Source organism: Arachis stenosperma, chromosome 6 (assembly GCF_014773155.1).
Source record: "Arachis stenosperma cultivar V10309 chromosome 6, arast.V10309.gnm1.PFL2, whole genome shotgun sequence".
Lineage (NCBI taxonomy): Eukaryota > Viridiplantae > Streptophyta > Magnoliopsida > Fabales > Fabaceae > Arachis > Arachis stenosperma.
The window spans coordinates 4564607-4588007 of NC_080382.1; the positions used below are offsets into that span (position 1 = coordinate 4564607).

The following is a 23401-nucleotide window of genomic DNA, read 5'->3' on the forward strand; positions in this document are numbered from 1 at the left end:
TAAATTACACAGCTGGTCCTACACTTTCAGTGAAATTACAAATTGGTCCTTACACTTTAAAATTTTGTAATTGGGTCGTTAAAGAAAATTAAAATTTGTAATTTAGTCCCTGCCGTTCGGAAAGTATTTGATTTAACAGAATATTCTCAGTATATTCTCCATTTTAACAGAATATTCTCAGCATATACCGAAAATATTCTGTTAAATCAACACTTTTTGAATGGTAAGAACTAAATTGCAAATTTTAATTCTCTTTAGGGATCCAATTACAAACTTTTTAAGTGCAGAAACTAATTTGTAATTTCACTAAAAGTGTAGGGACCAACTGTGTAATTTAACCTAACATTAATAATGTTGATTACTAAAAATAGGTTAAATTTGTGTTTTTATTATAAAAATTTGTAAAGAAAAATAAGTAAAAATAATAAAATTTTATTTTATAAAATATTAAAATAAAATATTAAAAATGAAACAAAAATAAAAATACAAGCCAAACCTATGTTAATATTCTGCATTTGCCAATAACATTGAACTAGAAATTTTGACAATACTTTTATTATTTTAGATTGCATTTATTTTTAAGTACAAAACAAAAAGAATCATTAAGAATAAGACATAAAAAATAAAAATATATTTTATTTAATAATAAATTAAATATAAAAAATCAAATTATAAGAGTTTAATTTATTTATATTTTCTTTCATCATATAATAAAAATTAAAATAATAAAAAATATAATTATAAAAAATTAATAAAAATAAAAAGGTTATATTTTTATTAATATTTTTATATCTTTACTATAAAAATACAAAATACACTAATATAATAACTTAAAATACAATCTTTTTTCATATTTATATCTATATCAAACATAATGTTATATCTTCATCTTCTTCTCTTAATGTCCCTGACTTATAAACAAAAAGCAGCTCAGCCACTACAACTCCTAGCTACGGCCCGACATTTAAATCACTATAAATTGAAACCACTTATCCACTATTCTTTTTATCCCAAATCTTTCTTAACTTCTCTGATAATACCATGACTTCACTATCATCGTCTCACTCTTTAGTCTTTACAGTCCAAAGGCGCCAACCGGAGCTGGTGGCTCCGGCTTCGCCCACTCCCCACGAAGTTAAACTATTATCTGACATAGATGATCAAGAAGGGTTGCGTTTCCAAATTCCACTCTTTCATATTTATCAGCACAAGCCATCTATGGAAGGAAAAGACCCAGTTAGGATTATAAGAGATGCACTCTCGAGAACACTTGTGTTTTACTACCCATTTGCCGGCAGGATCAGGGAAGGTCATGGCCGCAAGTTGATGGTGGATTGTACCGAGGAGGGTGTCTTGTTTATTGAGGCAGATGCTGACGTAACACTTGATCAACTTCGTGGCTCTCTTCATCCTCCATTTCCATGCTCCCAAGAACTCCTTTATAATGTTCCAGGCTCTGATGGAATTGTCAACTGCCCCCTTCTACTCATACAGGTTTAAAAAATATTTTAATTATTTTGTTAATTTTTATCTTTTTACTAAATTTTTAATTAAATTTTTATATATATATATTTAATTGAATTCCTTTAATACTTTTAATTTTGTAAGTAAAGTTTTTTTATGTCAAAAAATATTAAAATTAATAGAATTTCTTTTAAAATACATACTGTTAAAAATTTAGTTAAGTTTTTAAATATGAATACTTTTAATTTACGAAAAAATATTTAGTTAATTCTAATATTTTTTATATTAAAAAAATTTAATTATAAAATTAAAAATAATATAAAAATTTAATTAAAAAAATAAAAATTTAATTAAAAATTTGATAAAATTCTAAAAATTAACAGAATAATTAAACTTTACAAAATTAAAGTTCATTCTGTTTGATAAAAGGAGGGGTTGCGTCGCAAATAATTAACGGCCCGCAATGATTAATTAGGTTAGTATATAATTTTTTTTTAATTTATCAAATACAATGGTTATGTTTAAGCACCTCTTCACAAATTTTACTAAATATAAAATGAAATATTTCTTCTATTCTAAAATTAGTATTTTATTTTATTTTATGAATATAAGATGTCTACTTAGGAAAGATACGCGAGCGGAATGTTATATATATATATAGATGGACTACTTTTTACATACATCATTATTTATGTACGTTTTAATTTTAGTATTGAAAATAATCAATAAAAATGATATAACATAAAAAAAAATATTTTATACTATAAATAAAAATTTACATAAAAAGTGTAGACAAAATTATTATAAATATTTGTTTAATTTTAGTAAATAATTAATTTTAGACACTTATTATAAATTAGATAAAATATATTGTTAAAACATTTTACTTATAGAAAATCTAATAGATTGATAAAAATATTATATGTACATAAAAATTAATTATTAAAATTAATTATAATATATTATGTATAAATATATGTATTATTTAATTTATTTTAATGTATATTTTATAATTTAATATATATTTTATATTAATTATTGATTTTGGTTTATTTTAGTGTACCTATGTTATAGTTACGTTATTTATAGTATTATTATGCTTAATTTTGAAACTCATTTAAGGAAAAAACATTACTAAGATCCCATTTTATAGCAAAATATATTAATGTGCCATATAATAATAATAATAATAATAATAATAATAATAATAATAATAATAATAATAATAATAATAATAATAATAATAATAATAATAATTAATTATTTTATTGATTTTTAAAATTTTATTAAATTTTTAATTAGATCTTTATACATTTTTTTAATTGAATTTTTATATTTTTAATTTTGTAATTAAGTCATTTTTATATAAAAAATATTAAAATTAACAGAATAATTTTTTTAAAATATATGCGATTAAAATTCTAATTAGATTTTTAATTATAAACACCTTTAATTTGTAAAAAAATATTCAATTAACTCATAATTTTTATACTAAAAAAAATCTAATTATAAAATTAAAAATAATGTAGAATTTAATTAAATAAATACATAAAAAATTAATTAAAATTTTAATAAAATTATAAAAACGAATAATAATAATAATAATAATAATAATAATAATAATAATAATAATAATAATAATAACCTAGAAAAGTTGGAATGAGGAAAAGTAATTCAATTTTACTACATTATTAACAGCATTTTGTCAATTTTTGTCAACTTTTGTTTATGGATGTGTCTAATAAAAATTTTTTTATATATGTATTTTCTAGATTTATATTGAGAAAAAAAGTATAGGTAAACAATGAAAATATTAAACAATGTAAATAATAGATATATCGGATGTTCATTTTATTAGTATACGGATAATTATTTTAATATTAAAATTTAGAGAATTAATTTAAAGGTGTAATATATTTTTATTTAATTGGTAGTTATTCATGTTGTTTAACAAAGTTATTGTCCTCTTAATATTTTCCTAGTATATTGGTATCTGTACTTTTTTAAAGTAATTTCGTTTTGACAGGTCACACGCTTTAAGTGCGGTGGTTTCATTTTTGCCATACGGGTGAACCACACCATGGTGGATGGAACTGGTCTAGTACAATTTGTGAGTGCTTTAACCGAAATGGCTCAAGGTGCTCATCAACCTTCCATTCTGCCTGTATGGCAAAGGGAGCTCCTACTTGCAAGAAACCCACCACAAATCACATGCAACCATCGCGAATATGAGCAACTTCCAAATAACAAAGAAGGGACCATCATTTCTTATGATGAGAACGATATGGTTCAACGCTCCTTCTTCTTTGGACCAACTGAAATAGCTTCCCTTCGTCGTTTGGTTCCACGTCACCTTGGCCAATGCACTCGATTTGAGCTTATAACTGCATGCTTATGGCGTTGCCGTACAAAAGCATTGCAACTTGCACCAGAAGATGATGTTCGCATGATGTGCATCGTGAATGCACGCGCTAGGTTTAACCCTATTATACCCCTTGGTTATTACGGAAACGCTTTTGTTTATCCGGCAGCAGTTGCGAGTGTAAGGAAGCTTTGTGAAAATCCGTTTGGTTATGCCGTAGAGTTAATAAAGAAAGTAAAAGCTGAGGTGACAGAAGAGTACGTGCGTTCAGTGGCAGATCTAATGGTTACAAAAGGACGACCCTTATTTACAACCGTAGGATCTTGCATTGTGTCAAACTTGACACGTTTTGGGTTAAAAGAAGCGGATTTTGGATGGGGCAAAGCATTATATGCTGGTGTGTCTCAAGGTGGAGCTGGGCCGGCTTTTCATGGAGCAACTTTTTTTATGAATTATGAAAATGAAAAAGGAGAAAAAGGTGTATTATTTCCAATTTACTTGCCTTCCAACGCTATGGAGAGATTTGAGAAAGAGTTGGGTGATTTTCTTGGTGGAGACTTTAATAATAATCAGCCTACAAAGAGTGATGAAATTCCTATGTTTATGAGGTCTACCTTGTAGCTTGTGAACATTATAAAATAATGAATGCCGTCAACTTCTATTATATATGTATATTAATTAAGAAGCTTGGTCCTTACTTATATATGGGGGAAATGTATGTAATGCAGCATTTGATAGTGTTGCGTTGTGTTTCTTGCTTTAATAAGCACTCTCATGCATTGTGTCAAAAATAAGTTATACTTAAATATGACTATGTATTATTTTGTGATTACTGCGACAAATTCAACGTTCATTACATTTATAAGTTGATTCTTATAATTTTTTTCTTGGTTTGTTACTTTTTTTTTTAATCTGTAATATATATCTTTAGACAAAATTATATGTGCAGATGATCATCCTTATTATTAGAAATTTGCTTAGGGATAAACCCGTATACTTTGGGACGTACTGGGAATTGGGCAGCGTCTTGCTAGAATTTAAATTTTTTTAATAGTATATATAATAGTGATATTTATTTGTTTTATTGTATTATTAAATTTGATTTTATTGTATTAAATTATCATAAAATTTATTTTAGTGTTATATCATATATATTTTGTCCACTTTTTTTCTTGGTTTGATATATTTTTTTTTTACTGCAATATATATCTTGACAAAATTATATATGCAGATGATCATCCATGTTATTAGAAATTTGCTTAGGGATAAACCCGTATACTTTGGGACTGTGAATTGGGCAGCGTCTTGCTAGACTTTAAAATTTTTTTAATAGTATATAATAGTGATATTTATTAGTTTTATTGTATTAAATTATCATATTATTTTATTATTATATCATATATATTTTGTCTACTGTTAAAAAAGCCAATATTTATTGAATTGGCTCACATAACTTATTAAAAAAGGTGGATTGAAGTAAAAATTCACTACCGCAGAAGCGGAGACTGCGGCAGAGAAATAGCGGCCGTGGCCAAAATCGCCGCAAATTGGACGGATAGTTGCAAATATGTCCGGCGGTCTGGTAAATGACGCAACACGCCCCCTGGATAGCGGCTGGACAGCGAAGACCGCTGCCAATTTAGGATATATATCATCAACATTCCTCGTCTTACCCTATCTTCTTGGCGCGCACCAAAGTAGAGCAGAGGCGCGAAACACACCCACCCCCATGTTCCACAACATACCCGGCGACTACTTCCATAAACACCGCTAGGTGAGTTTTAATTCAGTGTTTTAATTCCCCCTTTTATATTACAACCCATAATCTCTTCCCCCCAATTGTGCAGAAACCCGCGAGTTTATTTTAGCAGTGCGCCAGCCAAGAGCAAGAGCAGAGCTGCGAACTTCAGCGGAAGAACCCACCCAGGTGAGGATCTTATCATAATTCAATGTGTCCATTCCTCCTGTCATCTTATACCCTTTAATCGAGTCCCCCAATTTTGCAGAAACCCCTAAAATTTTTGAGCTATTGCTTGTCATCCACAATTCCTGAAACCATACTCTCTCAGCCATTGTGTGAGAAATCCCTGACCTTTGCTCCACCTTGCGCTTCCGTGTTGGTCGTCGAGTCGCACAGCTGCCATCAGTGCTTCTCTCACCGGGGTTGAGGTTGAGCATCTCCCCCTTCACTGGTTCGTTCATCCATATTGACCTCTATTTTGTGTTTTCATTCTCGGTTCCGAATTTTGAACAATAATTTGTTTATATCTTCTATGTGTTGGGGTTAATTGCTGCTGTTTAGAGTTAGAGATTTGATTCATGTGACTTGATCCACTATGAGCAAGCTCAGCTGCCTAATCATTTATCTGTTGTTGTCATCATTTTAACTATTTGAACAATAGAGAGTTGATTAGCTAGATAGATAATTCAGGATGATTAATTAACGTATTACTCTGTGTACGATCAGCAAGAATTGAGTATGATGAGTTAGCGTATTACTCTATCTATGATCAACAAGAATTGAATATGATTAATTATCATATTACTCTATGTATGTTTAATTAGCTATGTTAAAAGATTAATCTAATTAGAGTATACATACAGCTGCACATCTGTGTATGATCAGCCTGAATGAATTGATCCGTTAATATTACTCTTAAGTAATGAAACAAGGACACTTTAGAGAACAACCAGAAGAGAAAAGATGAAAGTAACGGGATTAGGTTTGAGTCCTCCCATCCAATAGATTATGAACACAAATCATTTGGAGACGAAGCTCAGGTTCAACAACACAAATTAATTGGAGACGAAGCTGAAATGTTGAGTGGCGTGTTTGGTCTGCTAGGATCTGATTATGGAAAATTTCGCATCTGTAGGAAAAGTTGGCGTCAGATTACCACTAAAGACAAGGTTTATAACGAATGTGTCAAGGTAAAAGTTTATATCCCTGGTAAATTAAATTTGCTTATTTTTACAATTATTGACAACTTGTAATATCTGTGTAGCAAATTTTCCACTTCAATGAAGACAGTGAAGAAACTATCAAGAAAAATATTTCGAAAAGTATGAGGAAGTCTTGGAAGGAAACAAGGCTGAGGTTGTATGACCGTTTTTATGATCCAACATTCATGACTGAACAAAATCTTGAGAATTGCCTGCCGGGAATTGATCGAGAGCATTGGAGATTGTTCCTTGACTATCGTGTTGAACCTGAGACGAAGGTAATATAATGTATCATTGTTACACAAGAATACCAATTATGTTGCATTGAGTCCTTTTCTGTCAGATTCTAATCGCTCTTTGTCTCTGATGGACCAATAGGAGAAGTGCAGGAAAAACGCAGAGAATCGATCAAAACAACAATATACCCACGCTGGCGGTTCGAAAAGCTTCGCATGGCGGATGGAAGAAGAGGTACTTTAATTGTTTTATTTAGTTATGCTACTATCTCTGTGACTTCATTTTCATTGATTTTATGAAAAATTTTAATGCAAAAACTTTGTTGTTACAATCGGAAGAACAAGGAAAGATAGTCAGTAGAGGAGAGTTATAGATCAAAGTGCACAAAAAAAGGATGGCTCATATATCAAGTAAGAGAAATTGGTGTAAGTACTACTTGTTAATTGATAAAGGTTGACACAAGTCAGTTTAGGAGAATTTCCTTTTTTTTTTTGGTTTTGGTTCATAGTGCATATCTTTGCACATTACTATGATATTGCATGCTCCAAGCTTAAAAAATGCTGCACTATGTGTTTCGTATATAGAGATGGCTTCTTTGGTCTGTTATGGTGTTCTCACGCTTTATTATGTGATGAACTTACTGTGTGTAAAGAATTAGAGATGGCCTATGAGTTCTATAGTATGCTGAACTAACCTATCACATCTTTATGTTGTGAGTTTATATGTAATATGATCATCGATGCTAATCTTCAAAACATTTCATTTACTATCAGAAATCAATTTTAATTTTTCGTTTGTTTGTTATTTTTCTTTTCATTCTTCTTTGGCTTTTTTATTGGCTGAGAGTTTATGTGTAATATTAACTTTTTTTGCTGCGTTATTTGTGTGTTTTTTTTATCGTGATGTAAGTAATACAGTTAATTGAGGAAATCGCTAATTTGTATATGTAAGAAAGAATTGAGGAGATTGAGCAACATGATGAGTCTTCTAAAATCTTCTCTCAAAATGATTTCATTGCTCAGGTTTTCAGAAAAGAGAAACCGGGTAGAGTACATGGTGTGGGTTTTGGACCGACTCATAGTCAACTCTTCGGTCCGAATTCACATGCGCCTGGCAACGGAGTCCAACTAGAGGAGACCCAGAGGAAGCTGCTTGAACTGCAGGCAGAGCTGGATGGCGAGAAGTTGAAGAGGAAGGCGATGGAGGATGAGGCAGTAGCAGAGAAGAAAAAGATGAAGGCGATGGAGAGTGCTCTGATTTATCTTTTTTAACGGCAAGGTGAGGAGCTACCACTAGAAATCGCTGCAGGGATGAGTTTTGTGGAATGATAGAGTGAAAATAGAACATTAGGATTGGAGTTATTTTGCATTAAAGCAAATATTTTACTGAATTAGACTGAGCAACTCTACGAAATAGATTTATTTACTTCGTATTTTGATGGATATATAACTTTGTTTTGTTTATATTTTTATTTTGTTATTGCTACAAGTTTAGATTTTATTTTTGTTGAAAATATTCACTCTTAAAATAATAATAAATATAAAAAGAATTAAAAAATAATTCAATAATACTTTAAATAAATTGAGTGAGTTTTTTTTGAAAAAACCGAAATTTCTTTTTTTTTTTATTTTTTTAAATTAGCAGCGGTTTTAAACCACCTCTGTTTGGGTTCAGAGATTATAAAAACTTTTATATCTGGCGGCGGTTTGCAACTGCCGGTAACATTGAGCGAAACTGATGTCCCATTTGGCGGCGGTTTAAAACCGCCACTAAACTTGTGGAAACTTGGACATATCGTGATAACTTGCGGCGGTTTGAAAACTGCTAGTAAATATGAAACAAATCGTGTCAAACTCATTTTGCGGCGGTTTTCTATTGTATGCCGCAAAATTTTGATTTAGCGGCGGTTATACCAGCGGTTTATGAAAACCGCCACCAAACTCAATCCCGGCGCCCATCTCCATGGTGGTCCTATGAACCGCTGACATTTGATTTTGCGGCGGTTTATAACCGCCGCTAATCAATAAAAAAAATCGCCGCCAATTCCTGCCTCACTTGTGATTTGAAACTATTATAATAAAAAAAGGAATAAGTATTGTTTTGATCCTTAACATTGATGGTGAGAATCAAAACCGTCCCTCATCTAATTTTCGATTTAGAATCGTCCTTAATGTTTTTTTCGTATTAAAATCGTCCTTTTAATTTGTTTCGGACAAAAATACCCTCACCACTACTAACACCTTTACCAGCACCACCACCAACACCACCAACACCAACACAAACACAAGCAGAAGCAGAAGGCATAAAAAATCAATACAAAAGAGATGCAAAAGCTCAAGCACAAAACCAAGAAGCAGAAGCAGAAAAAAAAATCATAACAAGAACAAAACCAACAAAACCAGATTAGGAAATTAGGGATTATGATGAACAAATCCATTATCCAAATCCAGATTCAACAAATCAATATACAATAATGACGTAGAAGCAGAACCCAAAAGATGCAGAACCCAGAAGAAGAAGAAGCACTCAAGCAAACTCAGAAGAAGTAGAAGACGAAGCAAAAACAGAGATCGAAGCAAGAAGCAGAAGCGGCGAGGTGGGAAGGAGCAGCGGTGAAACGGCGAGGAGCAACAGCGAGAACGGCGAGGCGGCGAAGCGGTGAGAAGCAGTGGCGAGAACGCGAGAAGCAGTAGCGAGAACGGCGAGGCGGCGAGGAGCAGCAGCGAGGCGACGAGGAGCAGCGGCGAGGCGACGAGGAGCAGCAGTGAGGCGGCAAGAAGCAGTGGCGAGAACGCGGCGCCATCCCCCTCCCCCCTTCCCCTTCCCCCTCCCCCTCTTCCTTTCCCCTTTCCCCTTTCACCTTTCCCCTTTTCCTTCTCCCCCCTCCCCGATGCGTTTTCTTCCCCCCAAACACGTTTTCTTTTATTTTTTAAAAATTTTATATCTTTTTTATTAAAATAGGGGTAATTTAGAAATAATATAAAAAAATTTATTAAAAAGGACGATTTTAATATGAAAAAAAAAACGTTAAGGATGATTCTAAATAAAAAATTAGACGAGGGACGTTTCGATTTTCACCCTCAACGTTAGGGACCAAAACAATACTTACCCCTAAAAAAAATTTATCTAATCCACACTACTGAATCCACGGATTTTAATTTGGCAGATTTCAGCGAGACAAAACGAACTTTTAATTTTAAGATGATAATTGAGTTTGTAGCTTATTTTTAAAGTATTTGTTTGTTTTATCTTAAGTTATAATTTGAATTATATTTGATTGATTCGAGATTTTGACAATGTTTAATTATTATTTTGAATAATGTTTGTTTTGTTTTGAACAATGTTAGTTTTATTCTTTTATTTTAAAAAATTTAGTTGATAATTATGTTTATTAGATATTTAAGATTTTAATACTTGTAAATTTAAAAATTATAATTTTTTGTCTTTAAAAATTATAAGTTTATTAAAATGCTTGTAAAATTATATATTTTTTAATATATTTAATGGTTTAATATTTTTTTCAAAAAAAAATTAATAAACTTATCTCACTAATTTACCATTAGACGGAATGAATAGATATTTAGGATTGCCTCAATAGACAAAATAGAATAGACTAACTTGCTAAAATGTCAAATTTTTTGTGGGACAGAACAAATGTGTCTGCTTATCACTCTTAATTATAATATCCATTTTTTTGGCGTCTCTATTAACTTGAATTTAAATGGTAGACAATTGTGTAATTAAATTATAACTGTTATATATTTATTGTATTTTATAAGAAAATAATTAATGACAGAATTTTATAGAAATAACCCATTAAATGTCATGTGAATGATTTATAATATCTTTAAAAAACATAGAATAAATATTTGGTCTTAACAAATTTTAAATTAATATTTTAATTTTTAATAAATTTTACTATTTTTAAAATTTTAAAAAGTTACTTCTTACAAATAAAGTATAAATTACTATTTGTACCCATAAAAGATATAGACATTGACAATTGTACCCATATAAGAATAAAACGACAATTGTAACTACGGAAGATGGCTTACGTGTGCCAAAAGTACTCTAACAGAACAATTGCGTAACCAACGTTCGGGTATTCTTGGCACACAGAGGCCATCTTCCGTAGTTACAATTGTCGTTTTATTTTTATATGGGTACATTTGTCAACGTCGGTACCTTTTATGGGTACAAATAGTAATTTATTCTACAAATAAATTAATCCGTTCATCGTTTTTAATTAAATTCTTAATGAATTATACTGTAAAGTAATTAAATTTAACATATATTATTATAAAATAAATTATTTCTCCTTAGAAAAACAAATTTAATTTTTAAAAATTTTAAAATTATAAATAATAACAAATTTAATCTAAAATTTTCTGAGATGAATGTTTGGTTGTTTACTTTAAAATATAGGATAAATTAAAGTATTAATTTAACTCTTAATGTTGGTCCGAATTTTAATTTAGTTTCTAATATTTTAAAAGTTTTATTTCATTCTCAAGTTTAATGTTATTTTACTATTAAATTTGACTTAAATATTAACGAAATTTTTTTTTACATTAATAATCATTGGTATATCAATTTTATTTACGTACTAAAATCAAACGTTATATTCACTCTTAAATATGTTAATTATTGGTGTTAAATTTAACTAGAGGATAATATTGAACCCATTTAAAATTTTTACTAAAATAAAATGTTTATAATATTAAGAACTAAATTAAATTTAATTCAAAACATTAAAAACTAAAATAATACTTTATCCTAAAATACATATTATATTATAAGAGATGAATTGACGAAAATTTATTTAAGATGATGGTGCTTGAGGTGTATTACCTTAACATGGTGAGTAGAAATTTTTACTCCATACAAATGAAAACACCTATGCTTCTAATATCAATGTGCTACACATACATATGTTTTATTTACTATAAAAATTTACATATAGTTATTTTTTGTGAAGTTATTAGTTGAAAACGGTTAAATAATTTGACGTATTTGACTAAATTATTATCTAATCATTTTTATCTATTAACTTCATATAAAAATAACTGTATACGAGTATTTATCTTTATTCATATAAAAAAAAGTATTTATTCATTTTCGTCTTCAAAAAATTTTGGACCAAATACTTTAATTTTCAATTAAAATTAATTACTTAATTAGTCTCTAATAATTAATTTCGTTAGTCACTTCGCTCTGTGTCCTAACTTACTCCGTCAATCCTTAACGAAACTATCCTATGTACCACGAAACAAAAAAGAACAAAATGGTCTCTGACTCTCTCTTTACATTGCCATATATGCAGCATTGCCATTGTCTTATTCTTCACTACTTAGGTTCACCTCATCTGGAATAAGATGATCAACGTACATGTATAACTCATTAGTATCTTTATTCTCCCGCTTGTTGCACATTTCTATGATTTTCTTGTCTCTATAGATGGGGTGAAGTTCGCATTCAAAGTTATTGGCTTTCGAGTCAAGCAGTACATCTATTTGTAACTTGTAAGCATGATAACTAAGCTCCTCAAATAATTTCTTCATGTCAAAATAATTCATCAAGTCAACCTCCAGGAGACACTTCTTTCACAGTATCATTTATGTAATGAAATACTCTTCTATTGTCCTAAAATAATTCATCAAGGTGTCACCGTGTTGAAATACAGAAACTACAAACTCAATCATCGGTATATGACAAAAATCAACATCAAAAAGTCAAACTCAGCTTATTAAAATTCTAAATATGCATTATCTAACTTTTTAACAATTTAAAATCATTATCCCTTTTTTAAACAATGTCATAGGAACCACTTTTTCTATATTCATGCATGCATACCAGAATAGCAGAGCCACTCATACAAAACAATCATATTATTGAATAATCTCCATTTCAGATATTTACTCAAACAAAATATTCATTCACACAAAATCAATAAATGCTCACCATAAAGACAAGTAACAACAGTCGATTAATAAACACAAAATGTTTACACCGGTCAAGAGTAACAGGGACACGACTACGAGCGACGCCAACTTGCAATTGCTGACTTGCTATGTCGATTACTCCCGAAATAACAATAATGCAGGCTAAGGTGGAGAAGGTTGTGAGGGAGATGACAATGATGTGCTCAGGGTGGTTGAAAATGGTGTTGTCTGGTCAATTTCCAAAATACAGCATAGGACACATCTATGAAAGAGCATCGTTTTTGCACAGAGAAGATCAAAAACTATTTTCTTTCTTTTATCCATGTGACACTAACATCTAACGTGACAAGTAAATGCGATACGTAGAATAGTTTCGTTAAAGAGTTAATGGAGCAAACTGAACCAAAAACTAAAATAACTGATGAAATTAACTATGAAAGACTAATTAATTTTAATTAAAAATTAAAATATCTGTTTTAAAATTTATTGGAGACCAAAATAAATTAAATACTCTAGACAAAAATTCGCCATGAATTGATGACACTTTTCCTGATATGGAGATGACTGCCACGTAGATCGTTCGTGGACACGTAAGGGATAAAAGGAGCATGTCAACGACGTGTGGTTTGCGCGTTTATTTGGCGCTGTAATCTTAACGTACCCAGGTATCGATGGCATTTTCGTAATTAATATGTAAACACGCGCCCATTTTAGTTACCGGCCAGCACTTGTTTATCCTACTGCCTGCAGTTTTTCCCTCCCAGGTCTCATCATTTTCGTCTTCATTCCCTCCTTTGACCTTCCACACCTGATATAAACAATAACAAGCAAACAAACCTCACCAGTCACCACAGTTCAGATTGAAAAGTTAAGCAATTCTCCAAACGAACACACACAAGCTTGGTCCTTGGAAACTCTACACTCCACAGTGTATATAAAACTGTTTTAAGTGTTACGAGCGAGTGAGTGAGAGAGTGAAAGAATCCTCAAAGATCAGAATAGAGAAGAGAGAAAGAGATGAAGAATATTTTCAAGAAGCTTCACAAAGGGACCAGCCACGACGCTAACCGACTCAATGAAACTTCTGCTTCAAACGCCTCATCCTCATTCACCGTCGATCACCCCGCAGTTCAGAATTCTGGCGCTTCGCCCGCCACTCCTTCACCCGCTTCTCTTTCGTCATCGCCGTCTCTGGCCGCCGCGACGACGCCTTCTTCCGCTTCCACTCCGGAAGCTTCAGCGGCCAACCGGCAGGACTATTTTTCGTCGGAGGAAGAATTTCAGGTGCAGCTTGCGCTCGCCATAAGTGCTTCGTCCAATTCGGACTTCCGCGGTGATCACGAGAAGGATCAGATCCATGCGGCGACGCTGTTGAGCTTAGGAGGACGTGGAATCGATTCAACAAGGATTGATAACGGTGTGGCGGAGGCGCTGTCCAGGCATTATTGGGTGAGTCCCTTCCATTGTTCAAACAAGCTCGCTTCTGGCACTGTTTTTGCTGTTTAGTATTGACTAATTGAAATTAAGGAACGATTTAAGGTTTTTTGCTCAGTAACAAAGTTGATTAGTGCAGCTTCATTTAATTGTTAATCTAATGAATTGTACATAGAGGGCTTATATTCGGAATTTCACTTGCGACTAGGGGGTTAACGGAATAGCAACCATATTTGCAGTTAATTTTGGTTTTCTGCAGAAAGTAGTTGAAAGAATCTGAAATTTTCTTATTGCCTTTAATTAGTAAATGGAGCTACAATATGTTATCTTACTGTGGGAAAAGAAATTATTTTGCCCTGTATTATTTTCATACTTATCTTAATGTCTCTCTATTCATAGTCCAGGAGCTTGGAATGATCGAGCAAACAGTGAGATCAAACTTGATTTTTCTTTTTTCGGAAGTGTATTACACGCTTAACCATTAGAATGTAGATGTGGATCACTATTTCAAATCTCAATTGTGAATATCTGAGCTTCCACTTGTATTTTATTGATTGTGCACCGATAACCATTTTGCATCTTCTTTTCATTTGATCAGGAATACAGCGTGCTTGACTATGAACAGAAAGTGGTTGATGGTTTTTATGATGTATATGGGCTTTATACTGATTTAACAATGCAAGGAAAGATGCCATCTCTGAGAGATCTTGAAGCAGAACCTGAAAGCTCTGGCTTCGAAGTTGTCATAGTTGATCGTACAATTGATCCTGCTATTGTAGAGCTGTTGCAAATTGCACATTGTATTGCATTGGACTGCCCTGTCACTGGGCTTGGTATTTTGGTACAAAGGATTGCTGAACTTGTTACAAGCCATATGGGTGGTCCTGTAAAGGATGCTAGTACTATATTGGCAAGATGGACAGAAAGAAGTACTGAGTTAAGAACATCTCTACACACAATCATGTTGCCTCTTGGATGCATAAATATTGGGCTCTCCAGACATCGTGCTTTGCTTTTCAAGGTCAGCACTATGCTTGTAGTCCATAATATGATGCTATTCTAATCCAACACAATCTGCATAAATAGGTGGCAGCTAGGCAACAGGTTACATAACAAATATAATTGAAATTTAGTGAACCTGATCCAGGAAATACGTATTAAATCATTCTGCTAAAGAAAGAACTAATAAACTAATAAAGGATGATAATAATTATGCCTTATGGAAATGGATCATCCATGCTAAGTAAGTTTTCTTCATTAATCTTGCTTTGGCTTGAATTTATTAAATTTTGGAACAAATAATGCTCATCACTTCAAATTTAGATTTAATCACTAAATTCTTTGCTGGCTAAGTCCAATAACATTTCCTCCAACATTATTGCAAGTTTCAAACCTTTTTGGATCCAAAGTTTTCATCTAATTGCAAAGTTTTCTCAATTTGCATGCAGAGTTTGGAGAATAGGTCTTCTAATTAAATTTCATCATCATGATCATTGTGATAATCATCAGAATTATTCTTTATGTTGTTGTTTAAAACTTTAGACGATCCTGATAAGGTTAAGTATGTAGATTTTCCTACAATTTATTGTTTTACTTATTTACCGGTTGTGCAATGTAATTTTTGTTTTTTGGGCGTAGGTAATAGCTGACAATATCAATATGCCTTGTAGACTGGTTAAAGGCAGTCATTATACTGGTGTTGAGGATGATGCTGTCAACATTATAAAGTTGGAGGATGAAAGGTTATGGCTTTACTATCCTTGTATTTTTCATATAGTTTTTGATAAATGATAACTTATTACTTTGTGTGCAAGTCTGTTTGCTCATGGTTTTTTGTAGTTTATCTTCTTTAATGTGTGTGGGTGTTTTGACTGATGCCAGCATTGGAAACCTCCTTAATTGTGCCCAGAATTTTTGGATTACTGTTTTGACCCATGATACTGATATCTCATTTTCGCCCTTCAGGGAGTTTTTGGTTGATCTCATGGCTGCTCCTGGCACACTTATCCCAATTGATATTTCAAATTCAAAGGATCCTTCCTTTAAACCTTACAATCCTAAGGTCTTACCAAGTTTTCCTTCCACTAAGGAAACTGATTATCCTAACACGAGACCAATGTTATCTCATGGTGAAGGTAGCAGTCAAAATTTTGCTATGAGAAATGCTTTGCCTCCACTGAATGAAAAACCATGTTTTGACGAGTCAGCTTCAAGCTTTCGTTTGAATGGAGACACTGGTGTTGGAACTTACAAAATGCCTAATTGTTTGATGCCTAACCAACCAGAAAATATTGCACCACTATCTGGAGTTTCTCTATACAAGGGGACCCATGGAAATGTGGCTGGTGATAGGACTAGATTAAATGTCAACATTGTGCCATATGGCCAGAATAGCCCCGATGACTCTCAAAGCCTTTTTGCAGATCTTAACCCTTTCCAGATAAAAGGAATTGGCAAGACATTTGTGCTTAACAAATCAGGAGCAAATAAAGCTCATGATCTTCAGAGTACAAGAAACAATACCGTCACTGGTCGACCACCGATCCCACCAAAATGGACAAATCGTTATGCTTACAATGAAGTCCCTAGGAACCTTAGTTGTGATCCTAATGAATATAGCCAACCTTTATTAGCTTCTAGTAGTTCTTCTAAGATTGAACTGAATGATTCCAAACCACCATATAGTTCAAACTTAAATAATAATAGAAATACCCAAAAATTGGCTCAAGGAACTTGTGCAGTTTCTCCATCTTATGCAGGTGAACTTAACATGGCTGAAGATCTAAACACTGATTGTAAAAAAGGGGATATGGAATATTCTCCAAATGACAAAGTTGATGTGGTTAAAGAACATGAAAACATTTATAGTGGTCAACTTGACCCAAGGAAATCCACACATGACAGGTTCATGGGGAAAAATATGAAATTAAGGGATTTAGAGAGTCAGAACCTGTCAGTTGACTCCATTACAAAAAGGGTTGATCAAATGTTGGATGATGTAGATGTCAGTGAATGTGAGATTCCATGGGAGGATCTTGTTATTGGAGAAAGAATTGGTCTAGGTATGCTGAACTCGTATTTATCTTGTTGGAATATCTTACTATTGCAACAAATATGTAAATCAACTATTTATAGCATATCATATCTGGCATAAATTTGTACTGGTTTTTAAGTGATCATGTTACTTTTAACATGGTTGTCTATATCTATTCATGCCAGCACGGTCCCTAGGTTGTGGGTGCTCCTTTGACATATCAAATTGAATTGTGCTAATAATTTGATGTGTTTAACCCGTTGCACAAAATGTCAATTGATTGTTAGGGAGGCTTTTGGTCTGTTTTAGCTTTCCAAGTCGATAGATGTGTCTCTTGATTATTAACTTTCTGATTTCACCCTTTCTTTCAATTAGGTTCATATGGTGAGGTATACCATGCTGACTGGAATGGCACGGTGAGTATTACTGTGACTGGAAATACTGTTATAAATTGAACTGCAAAATGGTTATTCGCTTTCTGACCAGCTCTGTTCAAGTGGAGTTGGAGCGTGTACAGTTAAAATAATTGTCTTTGGTCTGGGAGCTTTTCCTTGTCATTCATCCTGTCATATATCGTTATCAATGAAATTGATGATTCAGTGAGAACAATAATATTACTAACTTACTAACTGTGCATATTTTATTTATTGGTTCGCTCAGTTTAAGAACTAAGGAGTATGTAGCGAACTCTAAATTTGGCCCACTGAGTGTCTTTATCTCCTTCGCTTCTGTGTACTATGTATCTATCTCTATTATGTAATCCTTGAGTCCTCTAGTCTGCTCTGCTTATGGGCCTGTTGCATTATAACTATTTTATTGAGTTCGTACTGATTCTACTAGTTAAAGGCATTGAAATATTATTATTATTTTTTAAAAATCTAGATTAGTAGATCCTAGTTGTACTTTTTTGAGTTTTCGTAATTTCTAACTGGTAATTTATCGTTGTAATTTCAGGAGGTTGCTGTGAAGAAATTTTTGGAGCAGGATTTTTCAGGTGATGCCTTGAATGAATTCAAAAGAGAAGTAAGCATCAAGTTTTTCGTTTTGTACTTGTCCACTATTATGATTAGCATAGAAGTAATTGAATATAAATACAGGAAACATGAAAGTTAAATTATTGCTCCCTTTGATAATTTAAACTGATTGGAGGATTTATCTTGAATCAGGGAAAGAAATATTTAACTTCACGTGTAGTAGACGGTGCTTCCAAAAATGAAAGAATCAACTGGAATGAAGTAATGGTATTTCATCATTTTTTTTGTTGAAATATTAACTTCTACCTTTTGCTGTAAGGTACGGATAATGCGTAGACTTCGTCATCCAAATGTTGTTCTTTTCATTGGTGCTGTTACACGTCCTCCCAATCTTTCAATCATTACAGAGTTTCTTCCCAGGTATATTTGTACACATTTTGCGTCCGTACTGTTGTATTTTTCACCTTTCTATTGTTAATTTGTTATAAATTGCCCACGATTGATAAATGATAACTGCTGCTACTTGAGCACTGTTGGTATGTTGGCCAAACATTTGCTTCAACTTTATGTTACTAATTTCATATCCAAATTTCACATTGATGTTACATTTTACAGAGGAAGCTTGTATCGAATACTTCATAATCCTAACTGTCAGATTGACGAGAAACAAAGGATTAAGATGGCTCTGGATGTGGTACAAAACAGGCTACTCTTCTTCCTTGCTGACCAACATCTACATTATTGAATTTATAAGTTTATGACTTTCCAATTTCCAGGCCAGAGGCATGAATTGCTTACATACCAGCACACCTACAATTGTTCACAGAGATCTCAAGTCTCCGAATCTTTTGGTGGATAAGAACTGGAATGTTAAGGTATATGATTGGGACCTTGTGTGTTATAAAAGGTCCTTGTTTTTCATTTCTTTCATTTTTATGTGCTCCTGATTTCCTTACACTTAAATAACTTGTCTTTCCTCCTCCTCTCTCTCCCCTCTCCCCTCCCCTCCCCTCTCCCCCCCCCCCCCCCAAAAAAAAAAAGAAAAAGTTTTTAATTCCAAGAGCTTGTCTTGTTCTCGTCAATCTTTCAAATGGCTGTGTATACAAGGGCAGTTAGTCTTAGGTTCCAATAAATGATTGCACCTTGTTTTGTTATTTATTATCTGTAGATGCGAAATTATGTATGCTAAATCACATGTAGTTCTCTTCCTCGGTATTGTATATGTTCATCAAGTTGACCAAAAGATAATTTGTTTTAAAATGATTACATAATCAAAGAGGATAAAAACAAACTGTTTATTGTAGAAGTGCAACCAAATAAGTTTCTGAATACAATTTCAAACATAAATCTAGCAGTCAGTATATGAGGTTAAGATATGAACCAAACCAATCAAAGGCTGAAAACCAGTCATCCCTAGTTTGTGTTCTGTTGGTCATTTGGTTGGGTTTGCTTTGGTTTTGAACATTTCACAGGGCATTGAAAATGTTCCATTCATTACTTTTCAAGAAAATGTTTTTTAACTATGGATGATTCAGAGTTCAACATATATCAACGATGGACTATGGATTTTATTTTACTTTTTATATCCTTGTCAATGGTCTCCTTTCATCCATATGATTGACTTCACCCAGTGAAAGAAGGCTTTGTTGTTATACTACTCGCCCTTGGTTAAAATTCTTTTACCAATATTTTTCTTATGTTTCTGCAGGTCTGTGATTTTGGGTTGTCACGCTTGAAACATAATACGTTCTTGTCATCTAAGTCAACAGGTGGAACGGTGAGAATATGAAAAAATTATGCATTATTCTAGATGATAACTTGGCTAGAATCTGCCTTCACAATATTTAACTTTGAGATTATGTTTCCTGCTCGTTAGCCTGAATGGATGGCTCCTGAAGTTCTCCGCAACGAGCCCTCGAATGAGAAGTGAGTGTATTTATAATTTATGATAAAGCTGCTTCATTTTTGCCTTTTAGATTCTGTGTTAGTAGGGGAGAAAGAAAGAAAATTATTACCAGAAACATTGCCTTGAATGTAACTAGGCATTCTAAACACTAATGTTGTTCCTGAAGCCCTTTCTCAATAAGCTGTGATAAAGGGAAAATATCTTCCTTATACAATGCCACAAGCAGAGTACTACCCTGGGTTCCAAACCAGCCTAAGCCACTTTTGTTCAGCTCTCTTCACTCATTAGAAGCCAGAAAGACTTACTCTTGCAGATATAGAACAAGAGAATTAAAGCGGGGGGACAATATATTAATAAAGCAAGATAACTTTTGTATTCAATTATGTCCATCGACAATGAGTGCCTGAATGTTTACTGTGTCCTTAGAAAGGGGAAGCTATGATAAAGCTTTTTCTCCAACCGGCTAGTCACAACTGCCTACGTGACCAGTAACCAAAGGAGTTGTCATCAGTGTGTCAAGGACACTTAAAATGGTCTATTGATAATACTTTTAAGCATTTAGCAATTAATACTGAATCCCTTTTTAGTTCGTGCCTTATTGAATTATTTCTTCAAATTAAATAGCAGCTATAAATTAGGAATTTAAATTTTTCTATATATTTTCTGCTGAAGATTGACAGGCAAGAGCAAGACCAATGCCTGAGCTTTTTGACCTTAAGCAATTGAAAATTTGTTTAGATTCAAATGTATATGTGGAACTCTGCGTTGCTTGTGTTGGGAGCTATGACTATTTAACACACCTCTTATAGCATGTATCATTTCAATCGTACAGGTGTGACGTCTATAGTTTTGGGGTCATCCTATGGGAGCTTGCCACTCTAAGGCTGCCCTGGAGTGAAATGAATCCTATGCAAGTTGTTGGCGCTGTGGGTTTCCAAAACCGCCGTCTTGATATCCCTAAGGAAGTTGACCCTATAGTTGCAAGAATAATATGGGAATGCTGGCAACAGTAAGCACAAAAGGCATGCATTAATTCATTTATTTGACGACCATTTTCTGTCCTCTACCATTGATGTTTTGTTCTGCTGTTTGACAGGGATCCGAATTTGCGTCCATCATTTGCACAGCTCACAACGGCTTTAAAGCCCCTTCAGCGTCTAGTTATCCCATCCCAGCAAGACTAGGATATTTCTGTAAATTCTACCCCATGAAATGCATCATATGCAATTGTATATAATTGCTATAATTGATCGGTCGTAGTCCGATCCTTGTTTTCCACACACAAGTTTAGTCTACACAAAATAGTATATAATTAACTCAAGATAGTCGTTTTATAATTGGAAGTTGATCTGTTGACAAGAAACTAAGATCAACAAACCATATCTGCTGCGTTTCTTAGATGCGAGTTCTTTCGGAGCGTTATGCAATTTTCCCGGGGAAATAAAGGGAATAGGGATATATCCGTGTATCTGACATGTTGATAGTGGATCGGGACCAAATTATAGTGTAGAAGCATGAATTGATCCTTTTTTTAATGGTGGATATACTAACTTACTAAGTGTTCTTGGTACATCAATATTTCAGTTGATTTAATAGTTGATTTCAACTATAAAAAATATATATAATATATATTAATTAAAATTGATGGCAGATATATTTAAAAATTAAAAATGTGGATAACATGTTAATGATTGCCAACTTTCTTAAAAAGAAATACTATATTGATATACATGTGTGTAAAATGAAGCGAGATGTTTAGTTTGGTTAAAGTTTTTATTTTTTAAAAATAATTTATAAAAAATAATTTTTAAAAGATGTAGTATTTATGTTTGGTAAATTAAATTAAAAATAGTTTTTAATAAATATAAGCAACAACAATTGTATTTGGTAAAATAATTTAAAATTTAAAAATATTATAATAGATATAAACATGAATATTAAATTTAAAAATTAGTTAACATATGAGGTTATATTATATTTTTAAATTTTAAATTTTAAAAAACAAGTCAATTTTAAAAAATTTTATTTAAATGCTTCAAAAATATTTGATTTTTTAAAAATTGTAAACACAAGTACATAATATTTTTTATTTATTAAACATAAAACGAGAAATTTAAATTTTTAAAAAGCACAAATATTTATTAAAAAAATTTTACTAAACTAAGTCAAAGAGTTGTTAGGCTTGCTTGTCCAATGAAAGCCACGATCTTAGTTCCAGCAGAAGCACATATATATGTGTAAATTTTTGTAAATGTGAATATAAATATATTAATTTATATGTATAAATTTTAATAAATATAAATATAAATTATATATTTTATATGTATAAATTTTTATAAATGTGAGTATAAATTATTGTTAGTCAATTGCTAGTTTAAAATGATTATATTGCTATATAATAGTCACCAAAAAAAAATATATTGCTGTATAATTAAACCGCTAAGGTCCCCTACTACTTGAGACTAAAATTTTTATATGTGAATAATTTTAATATGAAATACAGAAATATTTGATCATTTTAGTGTTCTACACAGTTGTGGTAGTAGCACAAAACGTTATTGATGTTTTGTTAAAAAATTATTATTTTAATTGAAAAAACACAAAATGTCACTGACGTTTTGTAAATAACTATAGTTGTGTTTAACACACAGTTTAGTTTATGATAAAAGATTTCCCTTTTAGTAATACAATATTAAAAAGAAAAAGTTCTACTGCTTGAAAGCTACCAATAACTCAATTTTAAATTCCAATTTCATCGGAATAATTGGATTTTATTAACTGTTCTGTTTTTTTGTCTGCAACAACTAATTAAATTTAAAAGAGTAAGGTTTATAGTTTCGTAAAACTTTTATTTGTAAAAGTTGTAGTATTTATATTTGGTAAATTAAATTAAAAATAATTTTTAATAAATATATTCAATAACAATTGTATTTGGTAAAATAATTTTTAAAATTTAAAAATATTATAATAGACATAAATAAGAGTATTAAATTTAAAAATTAGTTAACATATGAGATTATACTAGATTTTTAAATTTTAAAAAAGCACAAACCAATTTTAAAAAACTCTATTTAAGTGCTTTTAAAAATATTTCGATATTTTAAA

The 23401-nt window shown here is 31.8% G+C and overlaps 3 protein-coding genes across 5 annotated transcripts; all 3 read left to right on the forward strand.

Annotated features, from left to right (window-relative positions):
- Window positions 1–909: 909 nt before the first annotated feature.
- LOC130932674 (benzyl alcohol O-benzoyltransferase-like) lies at window positions 910–4691 on the forward strand. Its single transcript, XM_057862063.1, has 2 exons — window positions 910–1494; window positions 3491–4691. Exons 1-2 carry the CDS (start codon window positions 1042–1044, stop codon window positions 4445–4447), a joined length of 1410 nt encoding a protein of 469 aa, XP_057718046.1. The 5' UTR covers window positions 910–1041; the 3' UTR covers window positions 4448–4691.
- A 1952-nt stretch (window positions 4692–6643) lies between these two features.
- On the forward strand, window positions 6644–8277 carry LOC130933517 (uncharacterized). Its single transcript, XM_057863148.1, has 4 exons — window positions 6644–6757; window positions 6832–7047; window positions 7148–7240; window positions 8029–8277. Exons 1-4 carry the CDS (start codon window positions 6644–6646, stop codon window positions 8275–8277), a joined length of 672 nt encoding a protein of 223 aa, XP_057719131.1.
- Window positions 8278–13709: 5432 nt separating this feature from the next.
- LOC130932673 (serine/threonine-protein kinase EDR1-like) lies at window positions 13710–21854 on the forward strand. Of its 3 annotated transcripts, none has more exons than XM_057862062.1 (13): window positions 13710–14397; window positions 14981–15403; window positions 16021–16124; window positions 16348–17444; window positions 17792–17832; window positions 18371–18439; window positions 18710–18810; window positions 19006–19084; window positions 19167–19265; window positions 20099–20167; window positions 20267–20316; window positions 21129–21318; window positions 21393–21854. In XM_057862062.1, the coding sequence occupies exons 1-12, from the start codon at window positions 13966–13968 to the stop codon at window positions 21307–21309; spliced, it is 2745 nt and encodes a 914-aa protein (XP_057718045.1). In that variant the 5' UTR covers window positions 13710–13965; the 3' UTR covers window positions 21310–21318; window positions 21393–21854. The 3 variants fall into 3 exon arrangements, 2 of the variants coding, with proteins under 2 accessions (XP_057718045.1, XP_057718044.1); XM_057862061.1 differs by having other exon boundaries at window positions 21129–21305; XR_009067514.1 differs by lacking the exons at window positions 20099–20167; window positions 20267–20316; window positions 21129–21318; window positions 21393–21854 and having other exon boundaries at window positions 18583–18810; window positions 19167–19228.
- The last annotated feature ends 1547 nt before the right edge of the window (window positions 21855–23401 follow it).